General features: G+C 43.9%; 2 protein-coding genes across 3 annotated transcripts in view; both read left to right on the top strand.

The window, feature by feature from the left end:
* Window positions 1-12,372, top strand: part of LOC149975662 (zinc finger protein GLIS2-like) — a 47,695-nt gene extending 35,323 nt beyond the window's left edge. For both annotated transcript variants that reach the window (XM_090204340.1, XM_090204341.1), the window contains 4 exons: window positions 2,549-2,734; window positions 3,139-3,272; window positions 8,355-8,473; window positions 8,899-12,372. In XM_090204340.1, the coding sequence (XP_090060466.1) occupies window positions 2,549-2,734; window positions 3,139-3,272; window positions 8,355-8,473; window positions 8,899-9,626 (1,167 nt within the window). In that variant the 3' untranslated portion in view covers window positions 9,627-12,372. The remainder of the gene's footprint in view (window positions 1-2,548; window positions 2,735-3,138; window positions 3,273-8,354; window positions 8,474-8,898) is intronic.
* Window positions 12,373-12,770: 398 nt separating this feature from the next.
* LOC149975661 (beta-1,3-galactosyltransferase 2-like) overlaps window positions 12,771-22,500 on the top strand; it is a 21,186-nt gene continuing 11,456 nt past the window's right edge. The window contains exon 1 of the mRNA XM_090204343.1: window positions 12,771-13,053. Within this exon, the coding sequence (XP_090060469.1) occupies window positions 12,992-13,053 (62 nt within the window). The 5' untranslated portion in view covers window positions 12,771-12,991. The remainder of the gene's footprint in view (window positions 13,054-22,500) is intronic.

Raw genomic sequence — 22,500 nt, 5'->3', positions numbered from 1 at the left:
CTGGCACTGGTGGTACTGGGCCGAGGACACGCACAGGAAGCCTGGTGCGGGGAGCTGCTACCGGAGGGCTGGGGTGTGGAGGTGGTACTGGAAAAACCGGACCGTGCAGGCACACTGGAGCTCTTGAGCACCGAGCCTGCCCAACCTTACCTGGTTGAATGCTCACGGTCGCCCTGCCAGTGCGGCGAGGTGGAATAGCCCGCACTGGACTATGCAGGCGAACCGGAGAAACCGAGCGCAAGGCTGGTGCCATGTAAACCGGCCCAAGGAGACGCACTGGGGACCAGCTGCGTAGAGCCGGCTTCATGGCATTAGGCTCGACGCTCAATCTAGCCCGGCCGACACGCGGAGCTGGAATATACCGCACCGGGCTATGCACCCGCACTGGAGACACCGTGCGCACCACTGCATAACACGGTGCCTGTCCGGTCTCTCTAGCCCCCCGGTAAGCACAGGGAGTCTGCCCAGGTCTCCTACCTGGCGTAGCCATACTCCCTGTTAGCCCCCCCCCAAGAAATTTTTGGGGCTGCCTCTCGGGCTTCCTTGCCAGCCGTGTTCCCTCATATCGCCGGCTCCTCTCTCCGGCTGCCTCTGCTCTCCTAAGTGCCTCCACCTGTTCCCATGGGAGGCGATCTCTTCCAGCCAGTATCTCCTCCCAAGTGTAACAGCCCTTGCCATCCAAAACGTCCTCCCATGTCCATTCCTCTTTACGCTGCTGCTGCTGCCTGTTGACACGCTGCTTGGTCCGTTGGTGGTGGGTGATTCTGTAACGGTATTCTTCTGTCTCCTCCTCTGATGAAGAGGTAGAACAAGGATCGGACCAAAATGCAGCGTGTAGATTGCGATCCATGTTTTAATGAACAAAACGTAAAACACGAATCAATACAAACACTACAAAATAAAGAACGTGATGAACGTAACGAAAACCTAAACAGCCTATCTGGTGAAAACACATAGACAGGAACAATCACCCACAAACACACAGTGAAACCCAGGCTACCTAAATATGGTTCCCAATCAGAGACAATGACGAACACCTGCCTCTGACTGAGAACCATATCAGGCTGAACATAGAAATAGACAAACAAGACATGAAACATAGAATGCCCACTCAGATCACACCCTGACCAATCAAAACATAGAAAATACAAAGTAAACTATGGTCAGGGCGTGACACTCAGCAGTCTCCACTGGTGCGTGCGTGTGTGACAGGGAGGAAGAAGTTGCCCCTAGCTACAGATCTAAGATCAGCTTATACAAGCATAACATAGTCAGGGGAATAACGTAAAACTGATCTTAGGTCAGTATGTGTAGGGGCAACTTGATCCTACTCTGAGTCAAACCAATGTGCAATGATGGGTGGGGTGACAGCTGGGTGAGCCTGTATGTAATAAACTTGGGCCTGTATTCACAAAGACACTCACAAAGAAGCCTGTAACCTATTCATTATGATTTAAAAGGCAGAATTGATCCTCGATGAACACTCCTACTCTGAGACGCTTTGTGAATACAGCCCGTGGTGTGAGAAACATTTGGAAAATGTAATGGGGACAGTTTTACTTAACACATAACTGACCTATTTTGTGTCTGAAGGGAAAAAAATATTTAGTAAGAGAGAAGAGAGTTCTCTCTATAGCGGTTCTTAGTATAGAGGTTCATCTTAGGGAGTGTGTGAGTGCGTGTGTGTCTACGTGTGGCAGGCAGTCCGGTCAGAATGTGGGATAGTTGATTAGTGAATACACTCCACACATAGTGGACAGAAGTGAATTAAATCTGTAGTGAATCTAATTTGCCAGCACGCTGTCTGCACACAGGCATACTGTGGTTCTCACTTAATCAGATTTAAAACAGGGCTGGAGGGGTAAAAGACGGACGGACAGACAGACAGACAGACAGACAGACAGACAGACAGACAGACAGACAGACAGACAGACAGACAGACAGATGGGCAGACAGATGGGCAAACAGACGGGTGGACAGACAGACAGACAGACAGACAGACAGATGGGCAAACAGACAGACAGATGGGCAGACAGACGGGTGGACAGACAGACAGACAGACGGACGGACGGACAGAGAGGCAGACAGACAGAGAGGCAGACAAACGGACAGAGAGACAGGCAGGCAGGCAGACAGATGGGCAGACAGATGGGCAAACAGATAGACGGGCAGACAGACAGACAGACAAATGGGCAGACAGACAGGCAGGCAGACAGATGGGCAGACAGATGGGAGGACAGAGAGGCAGACAGACAGACAGACAGATGGGCAGACAGATGGGCAAACAGATAGACGGGCAGACAGACAGACAGACAAATGGGCAGACAGACAGGCAGGCAGACAGACAGGCAGACAGATGGGAGGACAGAGAGGCAGACAGACAGACAGACAGATGGGCAGACAGATGGGCAGACAGAGAGGCAGACAGACAGAGAGGCAGACAGACAGACAGACAGGCAGGCAGACAGGCAGGCAGGCAGACGGACTGTGCCCTTAGTTGACACACTCTCATCATCATTCTCTCTCTCTCTCTCTCTCTCTCCCTCAGGAAGCAGCTCTCCCTCGTTACCTGGAAGGCGGTGCTTCTCCGCAGGGCTTCCAGATCTTCCTGCCAATCGGGACCACAGGGGGCGGGTTCAACCTGCCCTCCTCTATGTTCATTGGTCAGCCCGGGGAGAAGCGGGCGTCACCCGATCCCTCATCGAACGAGCAGCTGGCCTGCCATTGGATGAAGGTATGTGATTGACAGGTGGACAGGAGAGGGGGTGTGTGTGTGGATGGGATAGAGTACCCTGGGATGCATTCAGAATCGTAACGTTGCAAAAAAGAACACATTACTATCTGAATTGCACTGCGATAACTGTCAGCATGTACTTCAAATGTGTGGAAGTATGAGTATGACTTTTTCATATACAGCATATACATGTATCATATGCTCAGCTCCAGTTCACTTACCTGAAATGCTCTAGTCTAAATTGACTCTTTCCCCATTCTCCTTCTCTCTCTCTCTCTCTCTCCTTCCCTTTCTCTCTACCTCTCCCTCATCCCTCTCTTCCTCCCTCTCTCTGCTCTCTCTCCTTCCCCTTCTCTCTACCTCTCCCTCATCCCTCTCTTCCTCCCTCTCTCTCTGCTTTCTAGTGCCACCTGCTGTTTGACTTGTTACAGGACCTGGTGGACCACATCAATGACTACCATGTCAAACCTGAAAAGGATTCTGGGTACTGCTGCCACTGGGAGGGCTGTGCCCGCAACGGGAGGGGATTCAACGCCAGGTAGGAGGGGCTTATTCTTCAGCGTATAGGTATGAGAGTCTCTGATCTTCAGATATGAAGGTGCCCCTAATCAGATTTAAAAGTGGATAAAAAATGTTCTGACTCTTTCTTAACATATTACTATAAAGACATACACTGAGTGTACAAAACATTACGAACACCTGCTCTTTCCATGACAGACTGACCAGGTGAATCCCGGTGAAAGCTGTGATCCCTCATTGATGTCACCTGTTAAATCCACTTCAATCCCTGTACAGTTGTGACCAAAAGTTTTGAGAATGACACAAATATTGATTTCCACAAAGTTTGCTGCTTCATTGTCTTTAGGTATTTTTGTCAAATGTTAATATGAATACTGAAGTATAATTACAAGCATTTCATAAGTGTCAAAGGATTTTATTGACAATTACATGAAGTTGATGCAAAGAGTCAATATTTGCAGTGTTGACCCTTCTTTTTCAAGACCTCTGTGATCCGCCCTGGCATGTTGTCAATTAACTTCTGGGCCACATCCTGACTGATGGCAGCCCATTCTTGCATAATCAATGCTTGGAGTTTGTCAGAATTTGTGGGTTTTTGGTTGTCCATCCACCTCTTGAGGATTGACCACAAGTTCTCAATGGGATTAAGGTCTCTGGAGTTTCCTGGCCAAGGACCCAAAATATCGATGTTTTGTTCCCCGAGCCACTTAGTTATCATTTTTGCCTTATTGCAAGGTGCTCCATCATGCTGGAAAAGGCATTGTTCCTGGATGGTTGGGAGAAGTTGCTCTCGAAGAATGTGTTGGTACCATTCTTTATTCATGGCTGTGTTGTGAGTGAGCCCACTCTCTTGGCTGAGAAGCAACCTCACACATGAATGGTCTCAGGATGCTTTACTGTTGGCATGACACAGGACTGATGGTAGCGCTCACCTGGTCTTCTCCAGACAAGCTTTTTTCCGGATGCCCCAAACAATCGGAAAGGGGATTTATCAGAGAAAAGCACTTTACCCCAGTCCTCAGCAGTCCAATCCAAAAAATCAAATCAAATCAAATGTATTTGTCACATACACATGGTTAGCAGATGTTAATGCGAGTGTAGCGAAATGCTTGTGCTTCTAGTTCCGACAATGCAGTAATAACCAACGAGTAATCTAACCTAACAATTCCAAAACTACTACCTTATACACACAAGTGTAAAGGGATAAAGAATATGTACATAAAGATATATGAATGAGTGATGGTACAGAATGGCATAGGCAAGATGCAGTAGATGGTATCGAGTACAGTATATACATATGAGATGAGTCATGTAGGGTATGTAAACAAAGTGATAGTTTAAAGTGGCTAGTGATACATGTATTACATAAAGATGCAGTAGATGATATAGAGTACAGTATATACATATACATATGAGATGAATAATGTAGGGTATGTAAACATTATATTAAGTAGCATTGTTTAAAGTGGCTAGTGATATATGTTACATCAATTTCCATCAATTCCCATTATTAAAGTGGCTGGAGTTGAGTCAGTGTGTTGGCAGCAGCCACTCAATGTTAGTGGTGGCTGTTTAACAGTCTGATGGCCTTGAGATAGACGCTGTTTTTCAGTCTCTCGGTCCCAGCTTTGATGCACCTGTACTGACCTCGCCTTCTGGATGATAGCGGGGTGAACAGGCAGTGGCTCGGGTGGTTGTTGTCCTTGATGATCTTTATGGCCTTCCTGTGACATTGGGTGGCGTAGGTGTCCTGAGGGCAGGTAGTTTGCCCCCGGTGATGCGTTGTGCAGACCTCACTACCCTCTGGAGAGCCTTACGGTTGTGGGCGGAGCAGTTGCCGTACCAGGCGGTGATACAGCCCGACAGGATGCTCTCAATTGTGCATCTGTAGAAGTTTGTGAGTGTTTTTGGTGACAAGCCGAATTTCTTCAGCCCTTTTTGTACAAAGCAATGATGACGGCACGTGTTTCCTTGCAAGTAACCATGATTGACAGAGGAGAACAATGATTCCAAGCACCACCCTCCTTTTGAAGATTCCAGTCTGTTATTCGAACTCAATCAGCATGACAGCGTGATCTCCAGCCTTGTCCTCGTCAACACTCACACCTGTGTCAATGAGAGAATCACTTTCATGATGTCAGCTGGTCCTTTTGTGGCAGGGCTCAATGCAGTGGAAATGTTTTTGGGGGATTCAGTTCATTTACATGGCAAAGAGGGACTTTGCAATTCATCTGATCACTCTTCATAACATTATGGAGTATATGCAAATTGCCATCATATAAACTGAGGCAGCAAACTTTGTGAAAATTAATATTTGTGTCATTCTCAAAACTTTTGGCCACGACTGTAGATGAAGGGGAGGAGACAAGTTAAATACGGATTTTTAAACCTTGAGACAATTGAGACATGGATTGTGTATGTGTGCCATTCAGAGAGTGAATGGGCAAGACAACATTTGGAAGTGCCTTTAAATGGGGTATGGTAGTAGGTGCCAGGCATGTCTTTAAACGGGGTGTGGTAGTAGGTGCCAGGCATGTCTTTAAACGGGGTGTGGTAGTAGGTGCCAGGAGTGGCTTTGAACGGGGTACTGTATGGTAGTAGGTGTCAGGAGTGCCTTTAAACGGGGTGTGGTAGTAGGTGCCAGGCGCACCGGTTTGAGTGCATCAAGAACTGCAACGCTGCTGGTTTTTTCATGCTCAACAGTTTCCGTGTGTATCAAGAATGGTCCACCAACCAAAGGAAATTCAGTCAACTTGACACAACTGTGGGAAGCATTGGAGTCAACATGGGTCAGCATCCCTGTGGAAAGCTTTTGACACCTAGCAGAGTCCATGCCCTGACGAATTGAGTCTGAGGGCAAAATAAAAGGGTGGGGGATGCAACTCAATATCAAGAAGGGGTTCTTAATGTTTTGTACAGTCAGTGTATATTCACTACTTACAGTGGGGAAAACAAGTATTTGATACACTGCCGATTTTGCAGGTTTTCCTACTTTCAAAGCATGTAGAGGTCTGTCATTTTTTATCATAGGTACACATCAACTGTGAGAGACGGAATCTAAAACAAAAATCCAGAAAATCACATTGTATGATTTTTAAGTAATTCATTTGCATGTTATTGCATGACATAAGTATTTGATACATCAGAAAAGCAGAACTTACTATTTGGTACAGAAACCTTTGTTTGCAATTACAGAGATCATACGTTTCCTGTAGTTCTTGACCAGGTTTGCACACACTGCAGCAGGGATTTTGGCCCACTCCTCCATACAGACCTTCTCCAGATCCTTCAGGTTTCGGGTCTGTCGCTGGGCAATATGGACTTTCAGCTCCCTCCAAAGATGTTCTATTGGGTTCAGGTCTGGAGACTGGCTAGGCCACTCCAGGACCTTGAGATGCTTCTTATGGAGCCACTCCTTAGTTGCCCTGGCTGTGTGTTTCGGGTTGTTGTCATGCTGGAAGACCCAGCCACGACCCATCTTCAATGCTCTTACTGAGGGAAGGAGGTTGTTGGCCAAGATTTTGCGATACATGGCCCCATCCAGCCTCCCCTCAATACGGTGCAGTCGTCCTGTCCCCTTTGCAGAAAAGCATCCCCAAAGAATGATGTTTCCACCTCCATGCTTCACGGTTGGGATGGTGTTCTTGGGGTTGTACTCATCCTTCTTCTTCCTCCAAACATGGCGAGTGGAGTTTAGACCAAAAAGCTCTATTTTTGTCTCATCAGACTACATGACCTTCTCCCATTCCTCCTCTGGATCATCCAGATGGTCATTGGCAAACTTTAGACGGGCCTGGACATGCGCTGGCTTGAGCAGGGGGACCTTGCGTGCGCTGCAGGATTTTAATCCATGACGGCGTAGTTGTGTTACTAATGGTTTTGTTTGAGACTGTGGTCCCAGCTCTCTTCAGGTCATTGACCAGGTCCTGCCGTGTAGTTCTGGGCTGATCCCTCACCTTCCTCATGATCATTGATGCCCCACGAGGTGAGATCTTGCATGGAGTCCCAGACCGAGGGTGATTGGTGATTGACCGTCATCTTGAACTTCTTCCATTTTCTAATAATTGCGCCAACAGTTGTTGCCTTCTCACCAAGCTGCTTGCCTATTGTCCTGTAGCCCATCCCAGCCCTGTGCAGGTCTACAATTTTAACCCTGATGTCCTTACACAGCTCTCTGGTCTTGGCCATTGTGGAGAGGTTGGAGTCTGTTTGATTGAGTGTGTGGACAGGTGTCTTTTATACAGGTAACGAGTTCAAACAGGTTCAGTTAATACAGGTAATGAGTGGAGAACAGGAGGGCTTCTTAAAGAAAAACTAACAGGTCTGTGAGAGCCGGAATTCTTATTGGTTGGTAGGTGATCAAATACTTATGTCATGCAATAAAATGCAAATTAATTACTTAAAAATAATACAATGTGATTTTCTGGATGTTTGTTTTAGATTCCATCTCTCACAGTTGAAGTGTACCTATGATAAAAAAATTACAGACCTCTACATGCTTTGTAAGTAGGAAAACCTGCAAAATCGGCAGTGTATCAAATACTTGTTCTCCCCACTGTATATACAGTGCCTTGCGAAAGTATTCGGCCCCCTTGAACTTTGCGACCTTTTGCCACATTTCAGGCTTCAAACATAAAGATATAAAACTGTATTTTTTTGTGAAGAATCAACAACAAGCGGGACACAATCATGAAGTGGAACGACATTTATTGGATATTTCAAACTTTTTTAACAAATCAAAAACTGAAAAATTGGGCGTGCAAAATTATTCAGCCCCTTTACTTTCAGTGCAGCAAACTCTCTCCAGAAGTACCAATAAATGTCGTTCCACTTCATGATTGTGTCCCACTTGTTGTTGATTCTTCACAAAAAAATACAGTTTTATATCTTTATGTTTGAAGCCTGAAATGTGGCAAAAGGTCGCAAAGTTCAAGGGGGCCGAATACTTTCGCAAGGCACTGTATGTGTGTAAAGCTTTATTCACTCAGTATGTGTGTGTGTGTGTGTGTGTGTGTGTGTGTGTGTGTGTGTGTGTGTGTGTGTGTGTGTGTGTGTGTGTGTGTGTGTGTGTGTGTGTGTGTGTGTGTGTAATCCCCCCCAGGTACAAGATGTTGATCCACATCAGGACTCACACCAATGAGAAGCCTCACCACTGTCCCACCTGCAACAAGAGCTTTTCTCGCCTGGAGAACCTCAAGATACACACACGCTCACACACAGGTCAGTACACACACACAGGTCAGTACACACACACAGGTCAGTACACACACACAGGTCAGTACACACACAGGTCAGTTTGATTATTTTTGCTAAAGAACAGCTGTTTATTTCCCCTCTAAAGGCTGTCTCACGGGGTTAGGAAACCGCGGGGGTAAGAGTCCGCTGTGCTGTTATGTCTCTTTGTCAGAACCTCTCGCAGTGTTTTTTATTGTGGTTGTGGGGTACTTCGGGTCAGATTAAAGGCATGCATACATGTCGCACACACACCGGCATATCATCTTTAATGCACACCGTCATTTAAAGATGCTTTTCTGGCATGCCTGTCCAAGAAGAACTGCTAATACCATATGCATTCCAAAATCTGAAGATCTGTCAGTTGACAAGACAATTCACATCCATCCTTCTCTCCTCTTTCCCTCTCCCAGGAGAGAAGCCGTACATCTGTCCGTACGAGGGCTGCAGCAAGCGCTACTCCAACTCCAGCGACCGCTTCAAGCACACGCGCACCCACTACGTGGACAAGCCCTACTACTGCAAGATGGCTGGCTGCCTTAAACGCTACACCGACCCCAGCTCCCTCCGCAAACACATCAAGGCCCACGGACACTTCGTCGCGACCCAGGAACAGGCCTCCTCAGCCGGGCTCGGGGTGTTCCTCAAAGGGGGTGGTCTCCACGGAGGTAACGGTGGAGGGGTCTCAGAGATGGGCTATGTCGGCGGGGCCCATATTATCATCCCGGGAGGGGCCGCCATGGCTTCTCTCCTAGGGGGCCACCATCTAGGGGCCTCGCTGCCTCTCTCGGCCATGTGTGGCCCCCTGGATCTCAGCAGACTAGGTCACCCTGGAGCCTCCTTGTTCTCACTAGGTAGTGGAGGTGGGGGATTGGGTTGGTGTGATTCCTCCCTGCTCCCGTTTGGACTCTCGACTGCATCCCTGTTTGGGTTGTCTTCCATGGGTCTGGGGCGTCTAGGGAGAGGGGAGAGCAGGAGGGAGGGGGAGGAGGAGGACGGATGTGAAGAGGAGAGGGAGGATGAGGTATTGAATTTGTCTGCGGGAGGGTATGGAGGGACAGGGGCGGGGCGGGACCTCCCCTCCTGGGTGGTGATTCAATCCCCTGGGGCACTGGTGCTCAAACCAGCTGTTGTCAGCTAGGGCCAGGGTGTGTGTGTGCTCAGCTTGGGACACGTGCTCACACACCTGTTGCTACCATCAAGGGACAGGGTGTGTGTGTAAGTTTCTGTGTGTGTGTTTGTGCCTAAACAATGCCTCAGAGCTGAAAGTTGGTGTGTGTGGAGGGGGAGGGTTAGGTGCTTTATAAAAGCTGTGTGGGGGTCAAAGGTAATTCTCCTTTTCAGACATGAAAAAACTCATTTCAACACAAAACAGTAACAGCAGGCTGAAGAAAACAACAAGAAAACTATGGGAATGTACCTCAAACATTCCCTATGGACTTTTCAATGGATTCTTCCCAATGGACATCCCTAATTGACATTCCCAAATGATTTGTGTGGCAACACAGTTGGATTTATGTAATCGCCATTATGATGTAAAGAAGAAGCAGCAGTTATTGAGAGAATTGAGGTAATATGCTCCTGTGTGTTTTGTTAGTCATCATTTGTATGCAGCACAGACCCTATGGACTATAACTGATAACAACTACTGTTAGTCTGGATAGTCACTATAACAGTGGGTTTTATATCAGTGTCTTTAACTATTATGGCCACCAGGGGGAGGTAGAGAGTCAGGTAAATTTTGTCTAATCTTTCTAGCCTCACATCAGAACTGAATTGTTCTGTGTGGACGTTGTCTGTAGCCACAGATCTTGGGTCAGCTTACCATCCTTAAGAAACCATCCATTAGAAAATGCGAAACTGACCTTAGATCAGTGTCTAGGGCCAACTTTATTCTCCTTCCTCCCTCTCTACTCAGTCTCTAGACTCACAACAACAAACAGCCTTTAAAATCCCCTGTAGGGAATAGGCTCCCAAGGTTACAAGGTAGCCAGTGGAAATCTGTGGTACACACACTACAGAGCAAACACAGTCTTGTTGAAGCATGTCGTATGTCAAACTACATTCTACATGCATCTATGGGGTGGATTCTAACTTCCACTTTAGTCAAACATTGATGACAATGGGAGACTAAGTTCAAATGTAACTGGAAGTTTAGGATTTGCCTTTGTTATATATATATATTTTTTACACAGGCAGGGCTAGGGGTAGCCTTCACTCATGTTACCCGGTTACCCTGGGATCCTCTGAGCTAAGAATGTGGTATTTAGTTCCATTGTCATGTGACTGCCACCTGCATAGTTGTAAGGTTGGTTGCCAGGACGACAGAGGTGTGGTTTGGCTAAAAAAGGCTATGATGTTTCGCTGACAATGAACCGCACCTTCCTCTCCCCTCAACCAACCTACTTGACCTGCAGTGGCTTCACACACCTAGGCTGCATCTGAAATGACACCCTATCCCTGTATAGTATTCCCTAAAAGGTAGTGCACTGTAAAGGGAATAGTGTGCCATTTCAGTCGCATACCTCATGCTTTATGACTGACGATCAAATTCAATAACGTTGAATGAATTAAGCTTAAAATAACCTATATCTTGTATGTTTTTACCCTACAAATGGATCAAATCTGGTGTGGTCCCAACAGCAAACAGCCTTTAAAATCTCCTGTAGGGAATAGGCTCCTGAAGTTACAAGGTAATAAGTGGAAAAAGTTTGTATAGGTATGACATCTCTGTGTCTTTTCATCACTTCTGCAAACAAGTCAAACACGTTTTATTTGTCTTTCTGGTTAAGACGAGACGTTTCTGTTGAATGTTGAAGTTGTTCCTCTCTCTATCTTATTTTGTCACTTGGTGACAATGGGCGCGTCCCAAATGGCACCCTATTCCCTATGTAGTGCGCTACTTTTGACCAGAGCCCTGGTATAAAATAAAAAAAGTAGTGCACTACATAGGGAACAGGTTGTCATTTGGGGCGCACACAAAGACAAGGATCCTATGTCAGGATCTACAAACCCAACGATGACGCATTAACCCTTTGTGCGACAGACATTTCTCAATAAAGCCGACAAACCTCAGAAAAGTATTATTTGCTAATAGCTCATCCAACTCAAAGGTAGGGATTGGTATTTGATCTGCACAACTTACCTGGCATCCAGTATTATTGGCCAAGTTAGGGATTTCTATTTGATCCAGGTTTTATTGATTAGATAAGTAGACCCAATGTAAACAGAAGTGTATACATAACTGTGTAGTACTTATAATAGCTTCATTATTTGTATTTATTCACAGACAAATCACTCAAAATAATACTTAGTCGTTGTTGTAAGTACAATGTAACAACATGCAACTCGACCATGCCAGTTGAATTTAAATGTAGTTACAAACCAGGAACTGTAAGATTGATTGGGAAAAACCCGAGACTTCAGGTTCCCATATTGAGGTAACACAGAAAGTACAAATAGGACAGAGGTGAATGTACATATGAAGTCTACATATGCACAAAGGGTTAACATGACACTATGGCCTCCCTGTTGCAGGCCAGCATCTGATATCATTTCTTATCCTCGTTTGCACATTAAGATTTGCAATTATTATGATGTATTTTTTAATGTTTCCAAGTGCCTGGTATGTATCATAAGTGAAATATACTGAAAATACACACAGCACATTCAATGAAGTACAGGTACATGTAATGCAAATGTATAAATGTAGGTATTTGTTCCAAAGGGTCAACGCTTTACATGACTGACTGTTTAGAGTTGACAAAAGGTGTGATTGGTGACATCATAGCATTGTGTGCTTTCAGTTTTTTTTACGAGGACTGTTAAACGGAATGTGTCGTTAATGACGAAGACGTGACGTTAATAAACAAAGACAAACAAATGAAGTGGCATTGTTGTGTCACCTGTGTGTGTGTTCATCAACTCTCCTGGGTTGTAGGCAAGTAGCGTGTTATGCCGCGTGTGTGTGTGTGTGTGTGTGTGTGTGTGTGTGTGTGTGTGTGTGTGTTTAGGCCTACTGTCTGCGATCAGTGTAAGAAAGAAAGATAAGTTTCCCCTTGTAGCCTGACAACGTCCAAAGTCAACAAAACCATAACACTTTACAACACCGAAGCAGGCGCTCTCTCTCTCACACACACACACACACACACACACACACACACACACACACACACACACACACACACACACACACACACACACACACACACAACTCCCCACCTCCCACACACACTTGTTTCCTCATCTCTCCTCCTGCCCTCCTCTCCTCCTCTGCCCTTCCCCTGTCACACACTCGCCCTACCCTGTAGGCTACAGAACACCTGTGAAGCTACACCAACTCCAGCATAGACCCATTGACGTGTGAGGCTCAGAGCCCACCTGGAGTGTGTTCTACTGGATAGACCTGAAACACAGGGGAGGGAGGTGCTGGGATTGTCCTGGGTTGGTCGTACACACACACAGGAGGGGTGTTCTTTCCTTCACCAGTCACTGCCACAAGGATCCATGGTCTCTCTGAGGAGGGGAACTGTCTGCACTCATGGAGAAACAAGGAGGGAATGTAAACGGTAAGCACAGCCAATGACATCTCTCTACTCTGCTCAGGAGAAACTGACTGACGTACAATCAACCAGGGCTAGACAATAGGGTCCAGTTTTACAGGGCTTTACAGTAACCAGTTACTAACTAGATCAACTACACGTTACTTCTAGACAATAGGGTCCAGTTTTACAGTGCTTTACAGTAACCAGTTACTAACTAGAACAACTACACGTTACTTCTAGACAATAGGGTCCAGTTTTACAGTGCTTTACAGTAACCAGTTACTAACTAGATCAACTACACATTACTTCTAGCCAATAGGGTCTAGTTTTACAGTGCTTTACAGTAACCAGTTACTAACTAGATCAACTACACGTTACTTCTACCCAATAGGGTCCAGTTGTACAGTGCTTTACAGTAACCAGTTACTAACTAGATCAACTACATGTTACTTCTACCCAATAGGGTCCAGTTTTACAGTGCTTTACAGTAACCAGTTACTAACCAGATCAACTACACGTTACTTCTAGCCAATAGGGTCTAGTTTTACAGTGCTTTACAGTAACCCGTTACTAACTAGATCAACTACACGTTACTTCTACCCAATAGGGTCCAGTTGTACAGTGCTTTACAGTAACCAGTTACTAACTAGATCAACTACACGTTACTTCTACCCAATAGGGTCCAGTTGTACAGTGCTTTACAGTAACCAGTTACTAACTAGATCAACTACACGTTACTTCTACCCAATAGGGTCCAGTTGTACAGTGCTTTACAGTAACCAGTTACTAACTAGATCAACTACACGTTACTTCTAGACAATAGGGTCCAGTTTTACAGTGCTTTACAGTAACCAGTTACTAACTAGATCAACTACACGTTACTTCTAGCCAATAGGGTCTAGTTTTACAGTGCTTTACAGTAACCAGTTACTAACTAGATCAACTACACGTTACTTCTAGACAATAGGGTCCAGTTTTACAGTGCTTTACAGTAACCAGTTACTAACTAGATCAACTACACGTTACTTCTAGCCAATAGGGTCCAGTTGTACAGTGCTTTACAGTAACCAGTTACTAACTAGATCAACTACACGTTACTTCTAGACAATAGGGTCCAGTTTTACAGTGCTTTACAGTAACCAGTTACTAACTAGATCAACTACACGTTACTTCTAGCCAATAGGGTCTAGTTTTACAGTGCTTTACAGTTACCAGTTACTAACTAGATCAACTACACGTTACTTCTACCCAATAGGGTCCAGTTTTACAGTGCTTTACAGTAACCAGTTACTAACTAGATCAACTACACGTTACTTCTAGCCAATAGGGTCTAGTTTTACAGTGCTTTACAGTAACCAGTTACTAACTAGATCAACTACACGTTACTTCTACCCAATAGGGTCCAGTTGTACAGTGCTTTACAGTAACCAGTTACTAACTAGATCAACTACACGTTACTTCTAGCCAATAGGGTCCCGTTTTACAGTGCTTTACAGTAACCAGTTACTAACTAGATCAACTATACGTTACTTCTAGCCAATAGGGTCCAGTTGTACAGTGCTTTACAGTAACCAGTTACTAACTAGATCAACTACACGTTACTTCTAGCCAATAGGGTCCAGTTTAACAGTGCTTTACAGTAACCAGTTACTAACTAGATCAACTACACGTTACTTCTACCCAATAGGGTCCAGTTTTACAGTGCTTTACAGTAACCAGTTACTAACTAGATCAACTACACGTTACTTCTTGCCAATAGGGTCCAGTTTAACAGTGCTTTACAGTAACCAGTTACTAACTAGATCAACTACACGTTACTTCTTGCCAATAGGGTCCAGTTTAACAGTGCTTTACAGTAACCAGTTACTAACTAGATCAACTGCACGTTACTTCTAGCCAATAGGGTCCAGTTTTACAGTGCTTTACAGTAACCAGTTACTAACTAGATCAACTACACGTGACTTCTAGCCAATAGGGTCTAGTTTTACAGTAAATGTCCCAAATTGTATGTACATGGTAGGTACAAAAGGTAAGAGGATCATATATGTGCGCTTCTCATTGCTTACTCAATCAATCCCATTTATCTATAAAGACATTTTTACATTAGCTGTAAAATAAGAGTGATTTAAAGTAACCAGTTACTAACTAGATCATACTTCTGTATGTAGTTACATGTTTGTAACTTTAGATAGACAGACACAGTGTCTACTGTAGAACCTAAGCCAAAGATTTAAATAGGGTAACATTTACATAGAATATGATGACATCAGGCCATTTCTATTGGCCCTAGTCATAAATAGAATGTTTGGCGTTCTCTGAGAAAATGACCCTAAAAGGAGAAGAATACATAGCTGAAGAATGTATGTAATGATGTGGAATATGTGCAGGTATATACTAAATTTATATACTTATTATGTACTTATTGAAATACATTAAATTAGCTGTACAGTGTATTAAAGATGGTATCTTTGTCCAGATTGTACTTTTAAAGCTATTTTTACAGCAGTAGTTGTCACTAAGTGCTTTGACAGTAACTATGGTCAGTCACTTCAAAGAAGCAAAAATATGCAAATAAGTCCAAATGAAATCAAATCAAACGTTATTTGTCACATGCGCCAAATACAACAGGTGTAGTAGACCTTACCGTGAAATGCTTACTTACAAGCCCTTAACCAACAATGCAGTTGTAAGAAAATAGAGTTAAGAAAATATTTACTAAATAAACTAAAGTTTGAAAAAAAGATACATAATAACAATAAGGACGCTATATACAAGGGGTACAGTTTCAGAGTCAAGTAGAAGACTACGGTAAAATACACTGTATTTTTCAAAATAAGAGAAGGTAGGGTTTGAATAACGTATAGCGTAGACAAAATACACCCCAGGAGTAGTTTAACTTTGAGTTAAATGTAAATACAGTATTTTTTGATTTTCTGATCGATACATGTTTTATTTTGAGTGCCGACAGCAAACAACCTTTTAAGTAGACTGACTGGAATGGATCGTGCGGAAAAAGAAACCCAGCATAGATCATATCTGCTTCACAGTGAAAGCATGCTTCGCTTTTATCTGATCAGATATGAACACAGTTCCCCTTATGACACTGATGAAGCCCTGTTAGGTGAAAACTAAAGATGGAATACATTTTAATTTACTTCACTGTAGATAAAGAGTGGGAACCTTCCTCATGTTCCTATTCATAACGAATGACTGTTTTGGTCTAAAAGTAGGCGACGTCAATAATCTATACCTACATGTGCGCTAGGTTTCCCCCTTTTTCATTCCCTGACTGTAGGCAGGTTTCCATTGACCCAGGTTAATTCGACGAAAGCAATGTTGCTAAAATAAATCATTGCGACATGGCAGATGGCATATCACAGGAGGTTGGTGGCACCTTAATTGGGGAGGACAGGCTCGTGGTAAAGCCTGGAGCGGAATGGGTAGAATAGCATCAAACACATAGTTAGATGCCATTCCATTGGCTCTGCTCCAGCCCTCATTATGAGCCATCCTCCCCTCAGCAGCCTCCACTGTGGCAGACATAGAAAACACTTTCTAAAGCCTGACATTGTTATCCGTTTGACAGCAGTGGAATTTTCTTTTGTCAAACTTTCTTTATTGCAACAATTGATTATTTTTCAACTATAAAAGTAATGTTTATTTGCAGGACAATGATTGTCCTGACTTTCAAGAATGTTGTTTTGCCTTGCTTTTCTGGTTGGCTGGCAAGTTTCACCATCCAATTATTTCAGATCTACAAGAGTGTAGGTTTCACCATGGCACGTACGTGGCGGTACCTGGCGGTGCCTGGCGGTGCCTGGCGGTACCTGGCGGTACCTGGCGGTGCCTGGTGCCCCATATAGATAGACATGGAATCACTGGTCACTTATTTTTAAAATATTTTTATTTTATTTAACTAGTCAAGTCAGTTAAGAACAAATTCTTATTCACAATAATGGCCTATATATATATATATATATATATATATATATATATATCGGACAAAACACACATCATGACACTAGTCACATTAATAATAATGTTTACATACTGCTTTACTAGTTTCATATGCATATACTGTATTATAGTCAATGCCAGTCCAACATTGCTCGTCCTAATTTGTACATATTTCTTAATTCCACTCTTTTACTTTTAGATTTGTGTGTACTGTTGTGAATTGTTAGAGCTAGGAACACAAGCATTTCTCTACACCCGCAAGAACATCTGCTAAATATGTGTATGTGACCAATAATATTTCATTTTATTTCACATGAGAGTTATTAGAATATGGCAAATATTAGTAAATGATTGCATTCTATACATGCTGACTTTCGCGGGCTATAGATGGGAAACAGATAGGTGGGAAGGCATACAGGATATCAACTATTTATTAACGCGCAATTTCCCTCAATGCATAATCGAAACACTTCGACCACTAACTACATTTTTATTCAACACTGTAGAGGGTCACGCCCCTCTGACTTTCTCCACCAATGGCTTTTGAGAACGAGGCGTGGCAAGAGGACGGGAGTCAAGGACATGCAAAAATATTTATGCCTAACCCATCCTCTAAAACAGTGTTTCCCAACCCTGGTCCTCCAGTACTCTCCCCAGAACACGTTTTCATTGTAGCCCTGGACAGACACGCCTCATTCAACTCATTGAGGGTTTGATGATTAGTTGACAAGTTGAATCAGGTGTGATTGTCCAGGCTTACAATAAAAATGTGTACTGTTGGGGAACTGGAGGAACAGGGTTGGGAACCACCGCTCTAGAAGAGCAGCTATATTCTAAGAAATGGTAGAGCCAAGCAACCTAAGCAAATATAGTTTTATGAATGACAGATGAGACATTTATATATCACTATTTTGACAGGTTCTAATGTACGGAAGAGTATCAAATCAAATGAAATTGTATTTTTCACATGCTTCGTAAACAACAGGTGTAGACTAACAATGAAATGATTACTTATGGCCCTTCCCAACAATGCAGAGAGAAGATTTTTGAAATTATACAAATAATAATAACACCAGGAATAAATACACAATGAGAAACGATAACTTGGCTATATACACAGGGTACCAGTCCCAAGTCGATGTGCAGGGGTACGAGGTAATAACATGGCTATATACACAGGGTACCAGTACCAAGTCGATGTGCAGGGGTACGAGGTAATAACATGGCTATATACACAGGGTACCAGTACCAAGTCGATGTGCAGGGGTACGAGGTAATAACATGGCTATATACACAGGGTACCAGTCCCAAGTCGATGTGCAGGGGTACGAGGTAATAACATGGCTATATACACGGGGTACCAGTACCAAGTCGATGTGCAGGGGTACGAGGTAATAACATGGCTATATACACAGGGTACCAGTACCAAGCCGATGTGCAGGGGTACGAGGTAATAACATGGCTATATACACGGGGAACCAGTACCATGTCGATGTGCAGGGGTACGAGGTAATAACATGGCTATATACACACGGTACCCGTACCAAGTCGATGTGCAGGGGTACAAGGTAATAACATGGCTATATACACAGGGTACCAGTACCAAGTCGATGTTCCGGGTGTACGAGGTCATTTAGATGTGTACATATTGGATAAAGTGACTAGGCAACAGGATAGATAATAAACAGTAGCAGCAGTGTATTTGATGAGTCAAACGAGTTCGTGCTAAAAGCGTCCATGCAGATAGTCTGGGTAGCTATTTGGTTAACTACACTACATGGCCACAAGTTTGTGGACACCCCTTCAAATTAATGGATTTGGGCTATTTTAGCCACATCCGTTGCTGACAGGTGTAAAAAAATGTAGCACCCCGCCATGCAATCTCCATAGACAAACATTGTCAGCAGAATGGCTCATACTCAAGGGCTCAGTGGCTTTCAAGGTGGCAGCGTCATAGGATGCTACCTTTTCAACATGTCAGTTCGTCAAATTCCGGCCCTGGTAGAGCTGCCCTGGTCAACTGTAAGTGCTGTTATCGTCAAATGTAAAAGTCTAGGAGCAACAACGGCTCAGTCACGATGTGGTAGGCCACACAAGCTTACAGAACGGGACCGCAGAGTGCTGAAGCGCGTAGTGGGTAAAAATCATCTGTCTTCAGTTGCAACACTCACTACCGAGTTCCAAACTGCCTCTGGAAGCAACATCAGCACAATAACTGTTCGTAGTGAGCTTCATGAAATGGGTTTTCATGGCCGAGCCACCGCACACAAGCCTAAGATCACCATGCACAATGCCAAGCATCGGCTGGAGTTGTGTAAAGCTCACTGTCATTGGCGGAGTGATGAATCACGCTTCACTATCTGGCAGTCCGACGGATGAATCTGGGTTTGGTGGATGCCAGGACACCACTACCTGCCCCAATGCATAGTGCCAACTGTCAAGTTTGGTGGATGAGGAATATTGGTCTGGGGCTGTTTTTCATGGTTCGGGCTAGGCCCCTTAGTTCCAGTGAAGGGAAATTGTAATGCTACAGCATACAGTGACATTCTATATGATTCTGTGCCTTCCCAGAAGAGTGGAGAATGTTATAGCAGCAAAGGGTGGACCAACTCCATATTAATGCCCATGATTTTGGAATGAGATGTTTGAGGAGCAGGTGTCCACATACTTCTGGTCATGTAGTGTATTTCAACCAAGTCCTTGTGGTGAGATACACACTGTAGGTAGAGACAGTTGAGTTGTGTGTGTAGCAGTCTTATGGCTTGGGGGTAGAAGCTTTCAGGGTCCTTTGGTTTCAGACTTGGTGCATCGATACCGCTTGCAGTGCGGTAGCAGAGAGAACAGTCTATTTTAACAGAATAGTACTCAGTTGTCTTTGACAATTTTTAGGGCCTTCCTCTGTCACCGCCTGAAATAGAGGTCCTGGGTGGCAGGGAGCTCTGCCCCAGTGATGTACTGGGCCAGACGCACGACCTACCCTCTGTAGGGCCTTAGGGCCAAGTAAAACATTATTTTTTTAATGGTGATGGGGGGTGGTACTTTGAATTTTTTTTCACGGATAGTACTTTAAAACTTAAAATACTTTGAGAATAAAGTTTAAATTATTATTTTTTTGAATAAAGTCAAAACACTATTTCGAGAATAAAGTGGCAATCTTTCGAGAATAGAGTGGCAATCTTTCGAGAATACAGTGGCAATCTTTCGAGAATAGAGTGGCAATCTTTCGAGAATAGAGTGGCAATCTTTCGAGAATACAGTGGCAATCTTTCGAGAATACAGTGGCAATCTTTCGAGAATACAGTGGCAATCTTTCGAGAATACAGTGGCAATCTTTTGAGAATACAGTGGCAATCTTTCGAGAATACAGTGGCAATCTTTCGAGAATACAGTGGCAATCTTTTGAGAATACAGTGGCAATCTTTTGAGAATAGAGTGGCAATCTTTCGAGAATAGAGTGGCAATCTTTCGAGAATAGAGTGGCAATCTTTCGAGAATAGAGTGGCAATCTTTCGAGAATAGAGTGGCAATCTTTCGAGAATAGAGTGGCAATCTTTCGAGAATACAGTGGCAATCTTTCGAGAATACAGTGGCAATCTTTCGAGAATACAGTGGCAATCTTTCGAGAATACAGTGGCAATCTTTCGAGAATAGAGTGGCAATCTTTCGAGAATAGAGTGGCAATCTTTTGAGAATAAAGTGGCAATATTCAAGCATAAAGGCGTGGTTATATTTCCAAATGAAAGTATATATTGGGTTATTAATTGCATGCCTCCCTGGCTCCTTGTTGCTGTATGCCCACTGTTGACATGCCTGAGTTAGATGACTGGTGAAACGATACTTTAGAGCTGGCTTTAGTAACAAGGAAATCCTTGCTCTTTTAGCACATAATAGCCAGACGATTAATAACTATTAAGACCTGGAAGAGGTTGTGCCACAGATTGAGTGTTTCCAGAAGGAGGAACCACACGGACATGGATGAGGTATTTCATCCAAGTCCGTGTGGAGACGGGCGGGTTGTGTGTGTTTGCAGGTGTGTGTGTGTGTGTGTGTGTGTGGGCGGTAAAAAGTTTTGTGCAAAACAAACAAATGGCCACCAATCTAATGATCTAATACACTCTTTCAAAGAGGTGTCACTGCGCACTAATGCTTATCAATCACTCGCACGCACAAAATCACAATCTTGGCACTGTCACTGAATGCAAAGACAACTGTGATCTGAGTCCCTGTCAGTATGCCCTCAGAATTTGCTTAGACGTTCTGCTGCGTAGCCTAGGCAAAAACTTTGCAAAAATTCGGTGCTTAATGGCAACTGTTAAAGCGACCATTGTGCTTTACTAACAGTAGTATTCCCCCGTATGGCAACTATCCTTCTAACAAATGTCGGCTAGTAGGACACGTGAGCAGCACCCCTAATAAAACAAATTATTTTGGAATCCTGGAGACCGGGATGTGTTTGTCCCATGTCAAGCTGCTCTCCAAATTAGCTACAACACTGCTATTTTGCAGCCCATTATAAACCTATAGCGGCCCACTCGATTGAGTACCCTAGCCTGTAGGCTAATCGTGCGTTAATGTGGGCTAGTGAAAGTAAATTATAGGCCTATCCAAAGGCTGCGGGAGGCATACACCATGAAGAAGGGGTTTTACACCAAGTGTCTGTAGGAGGAGATGCAACTCATTGCCCACTCCTGCACGAGCAAACCAGCTAATCTGAGGCACTGTTTGAATATATTAATGGAATGGATTCTCCCTTTCTTAAAATAATCATTGATCTAAATATAAGCCTATTAGACGATGATAGGCTATATGCTATAAAGAAATAATCACTGATCTGACATGGTCAGATGGTAGCCTAGGGTTTCCATCCGTGCTTCCCTACAGGGACCCGCAATCCTTTCCCACACAATCCGTGACCTACATTCACAAGATAATAAACCTAGGCCTATGAGGCTATATCATTTAAAGTGTAGTTTACATAAAACAGTCAAATGTGTAAATGAACCTTTCATTTCAACATATAGGCTGCTGGCCAAGCTGTTATTCTCTAAAGTACAGTATGCATGGTGTTGGCATATGCAGGGTGCACCTCTTCGCGTCTGGCAAAGCACCATGGCCGTTCGGTAGAATGGTATTGCCTTGGCGATATCGTTTTGTGTGTCACACACACGCACACTTGCATACACACACACAACCCACTCTCTACCTATGTACTGTATGTAACCAGACGGACTTCTGTGGTTCCTCCGGTCCTAATACTTATAATAATATTATTATGATGTGCTACAGGAGAAAGGATTGCGTTGTTACTAAAGCCAAATCTAAAGTATAGTTTCACCAGGTCATGTAACTCAGATACGCGCACAGCAACAGGGAGCCAGGGAGGCTTGCAGTTAACCACATCCCCTATATAAATATAAACATGAATATAAATGTAACTGTGACTTTATTCCCAAAATGTCAACTTTATTCCTAAAATGTTGACTTTATTCTCAAAATGTTGACTTTATTCTCAAA

The sequence above is a fragment of the Oncorhynchus mykiss genome, chromosome 17, assembly GCF_057628025.1.
Source record: "Oncorhynchus mykiss isolate SJ-2025 chromosome 17, ASM5762802v1, whole genome shotgun sequence".
NCBI lineage: Eukaryota > Metazoa > Chordata > Actinopteri > Salmoniformes > Salmonidae > Oncorhynchus > Oncorhynchus mykiss.
The sequence above is the reverse complement of the archived record's forward strand: the minus strand, read 5'-3'. Positions and strand labels throughout refer to the sequence as shown.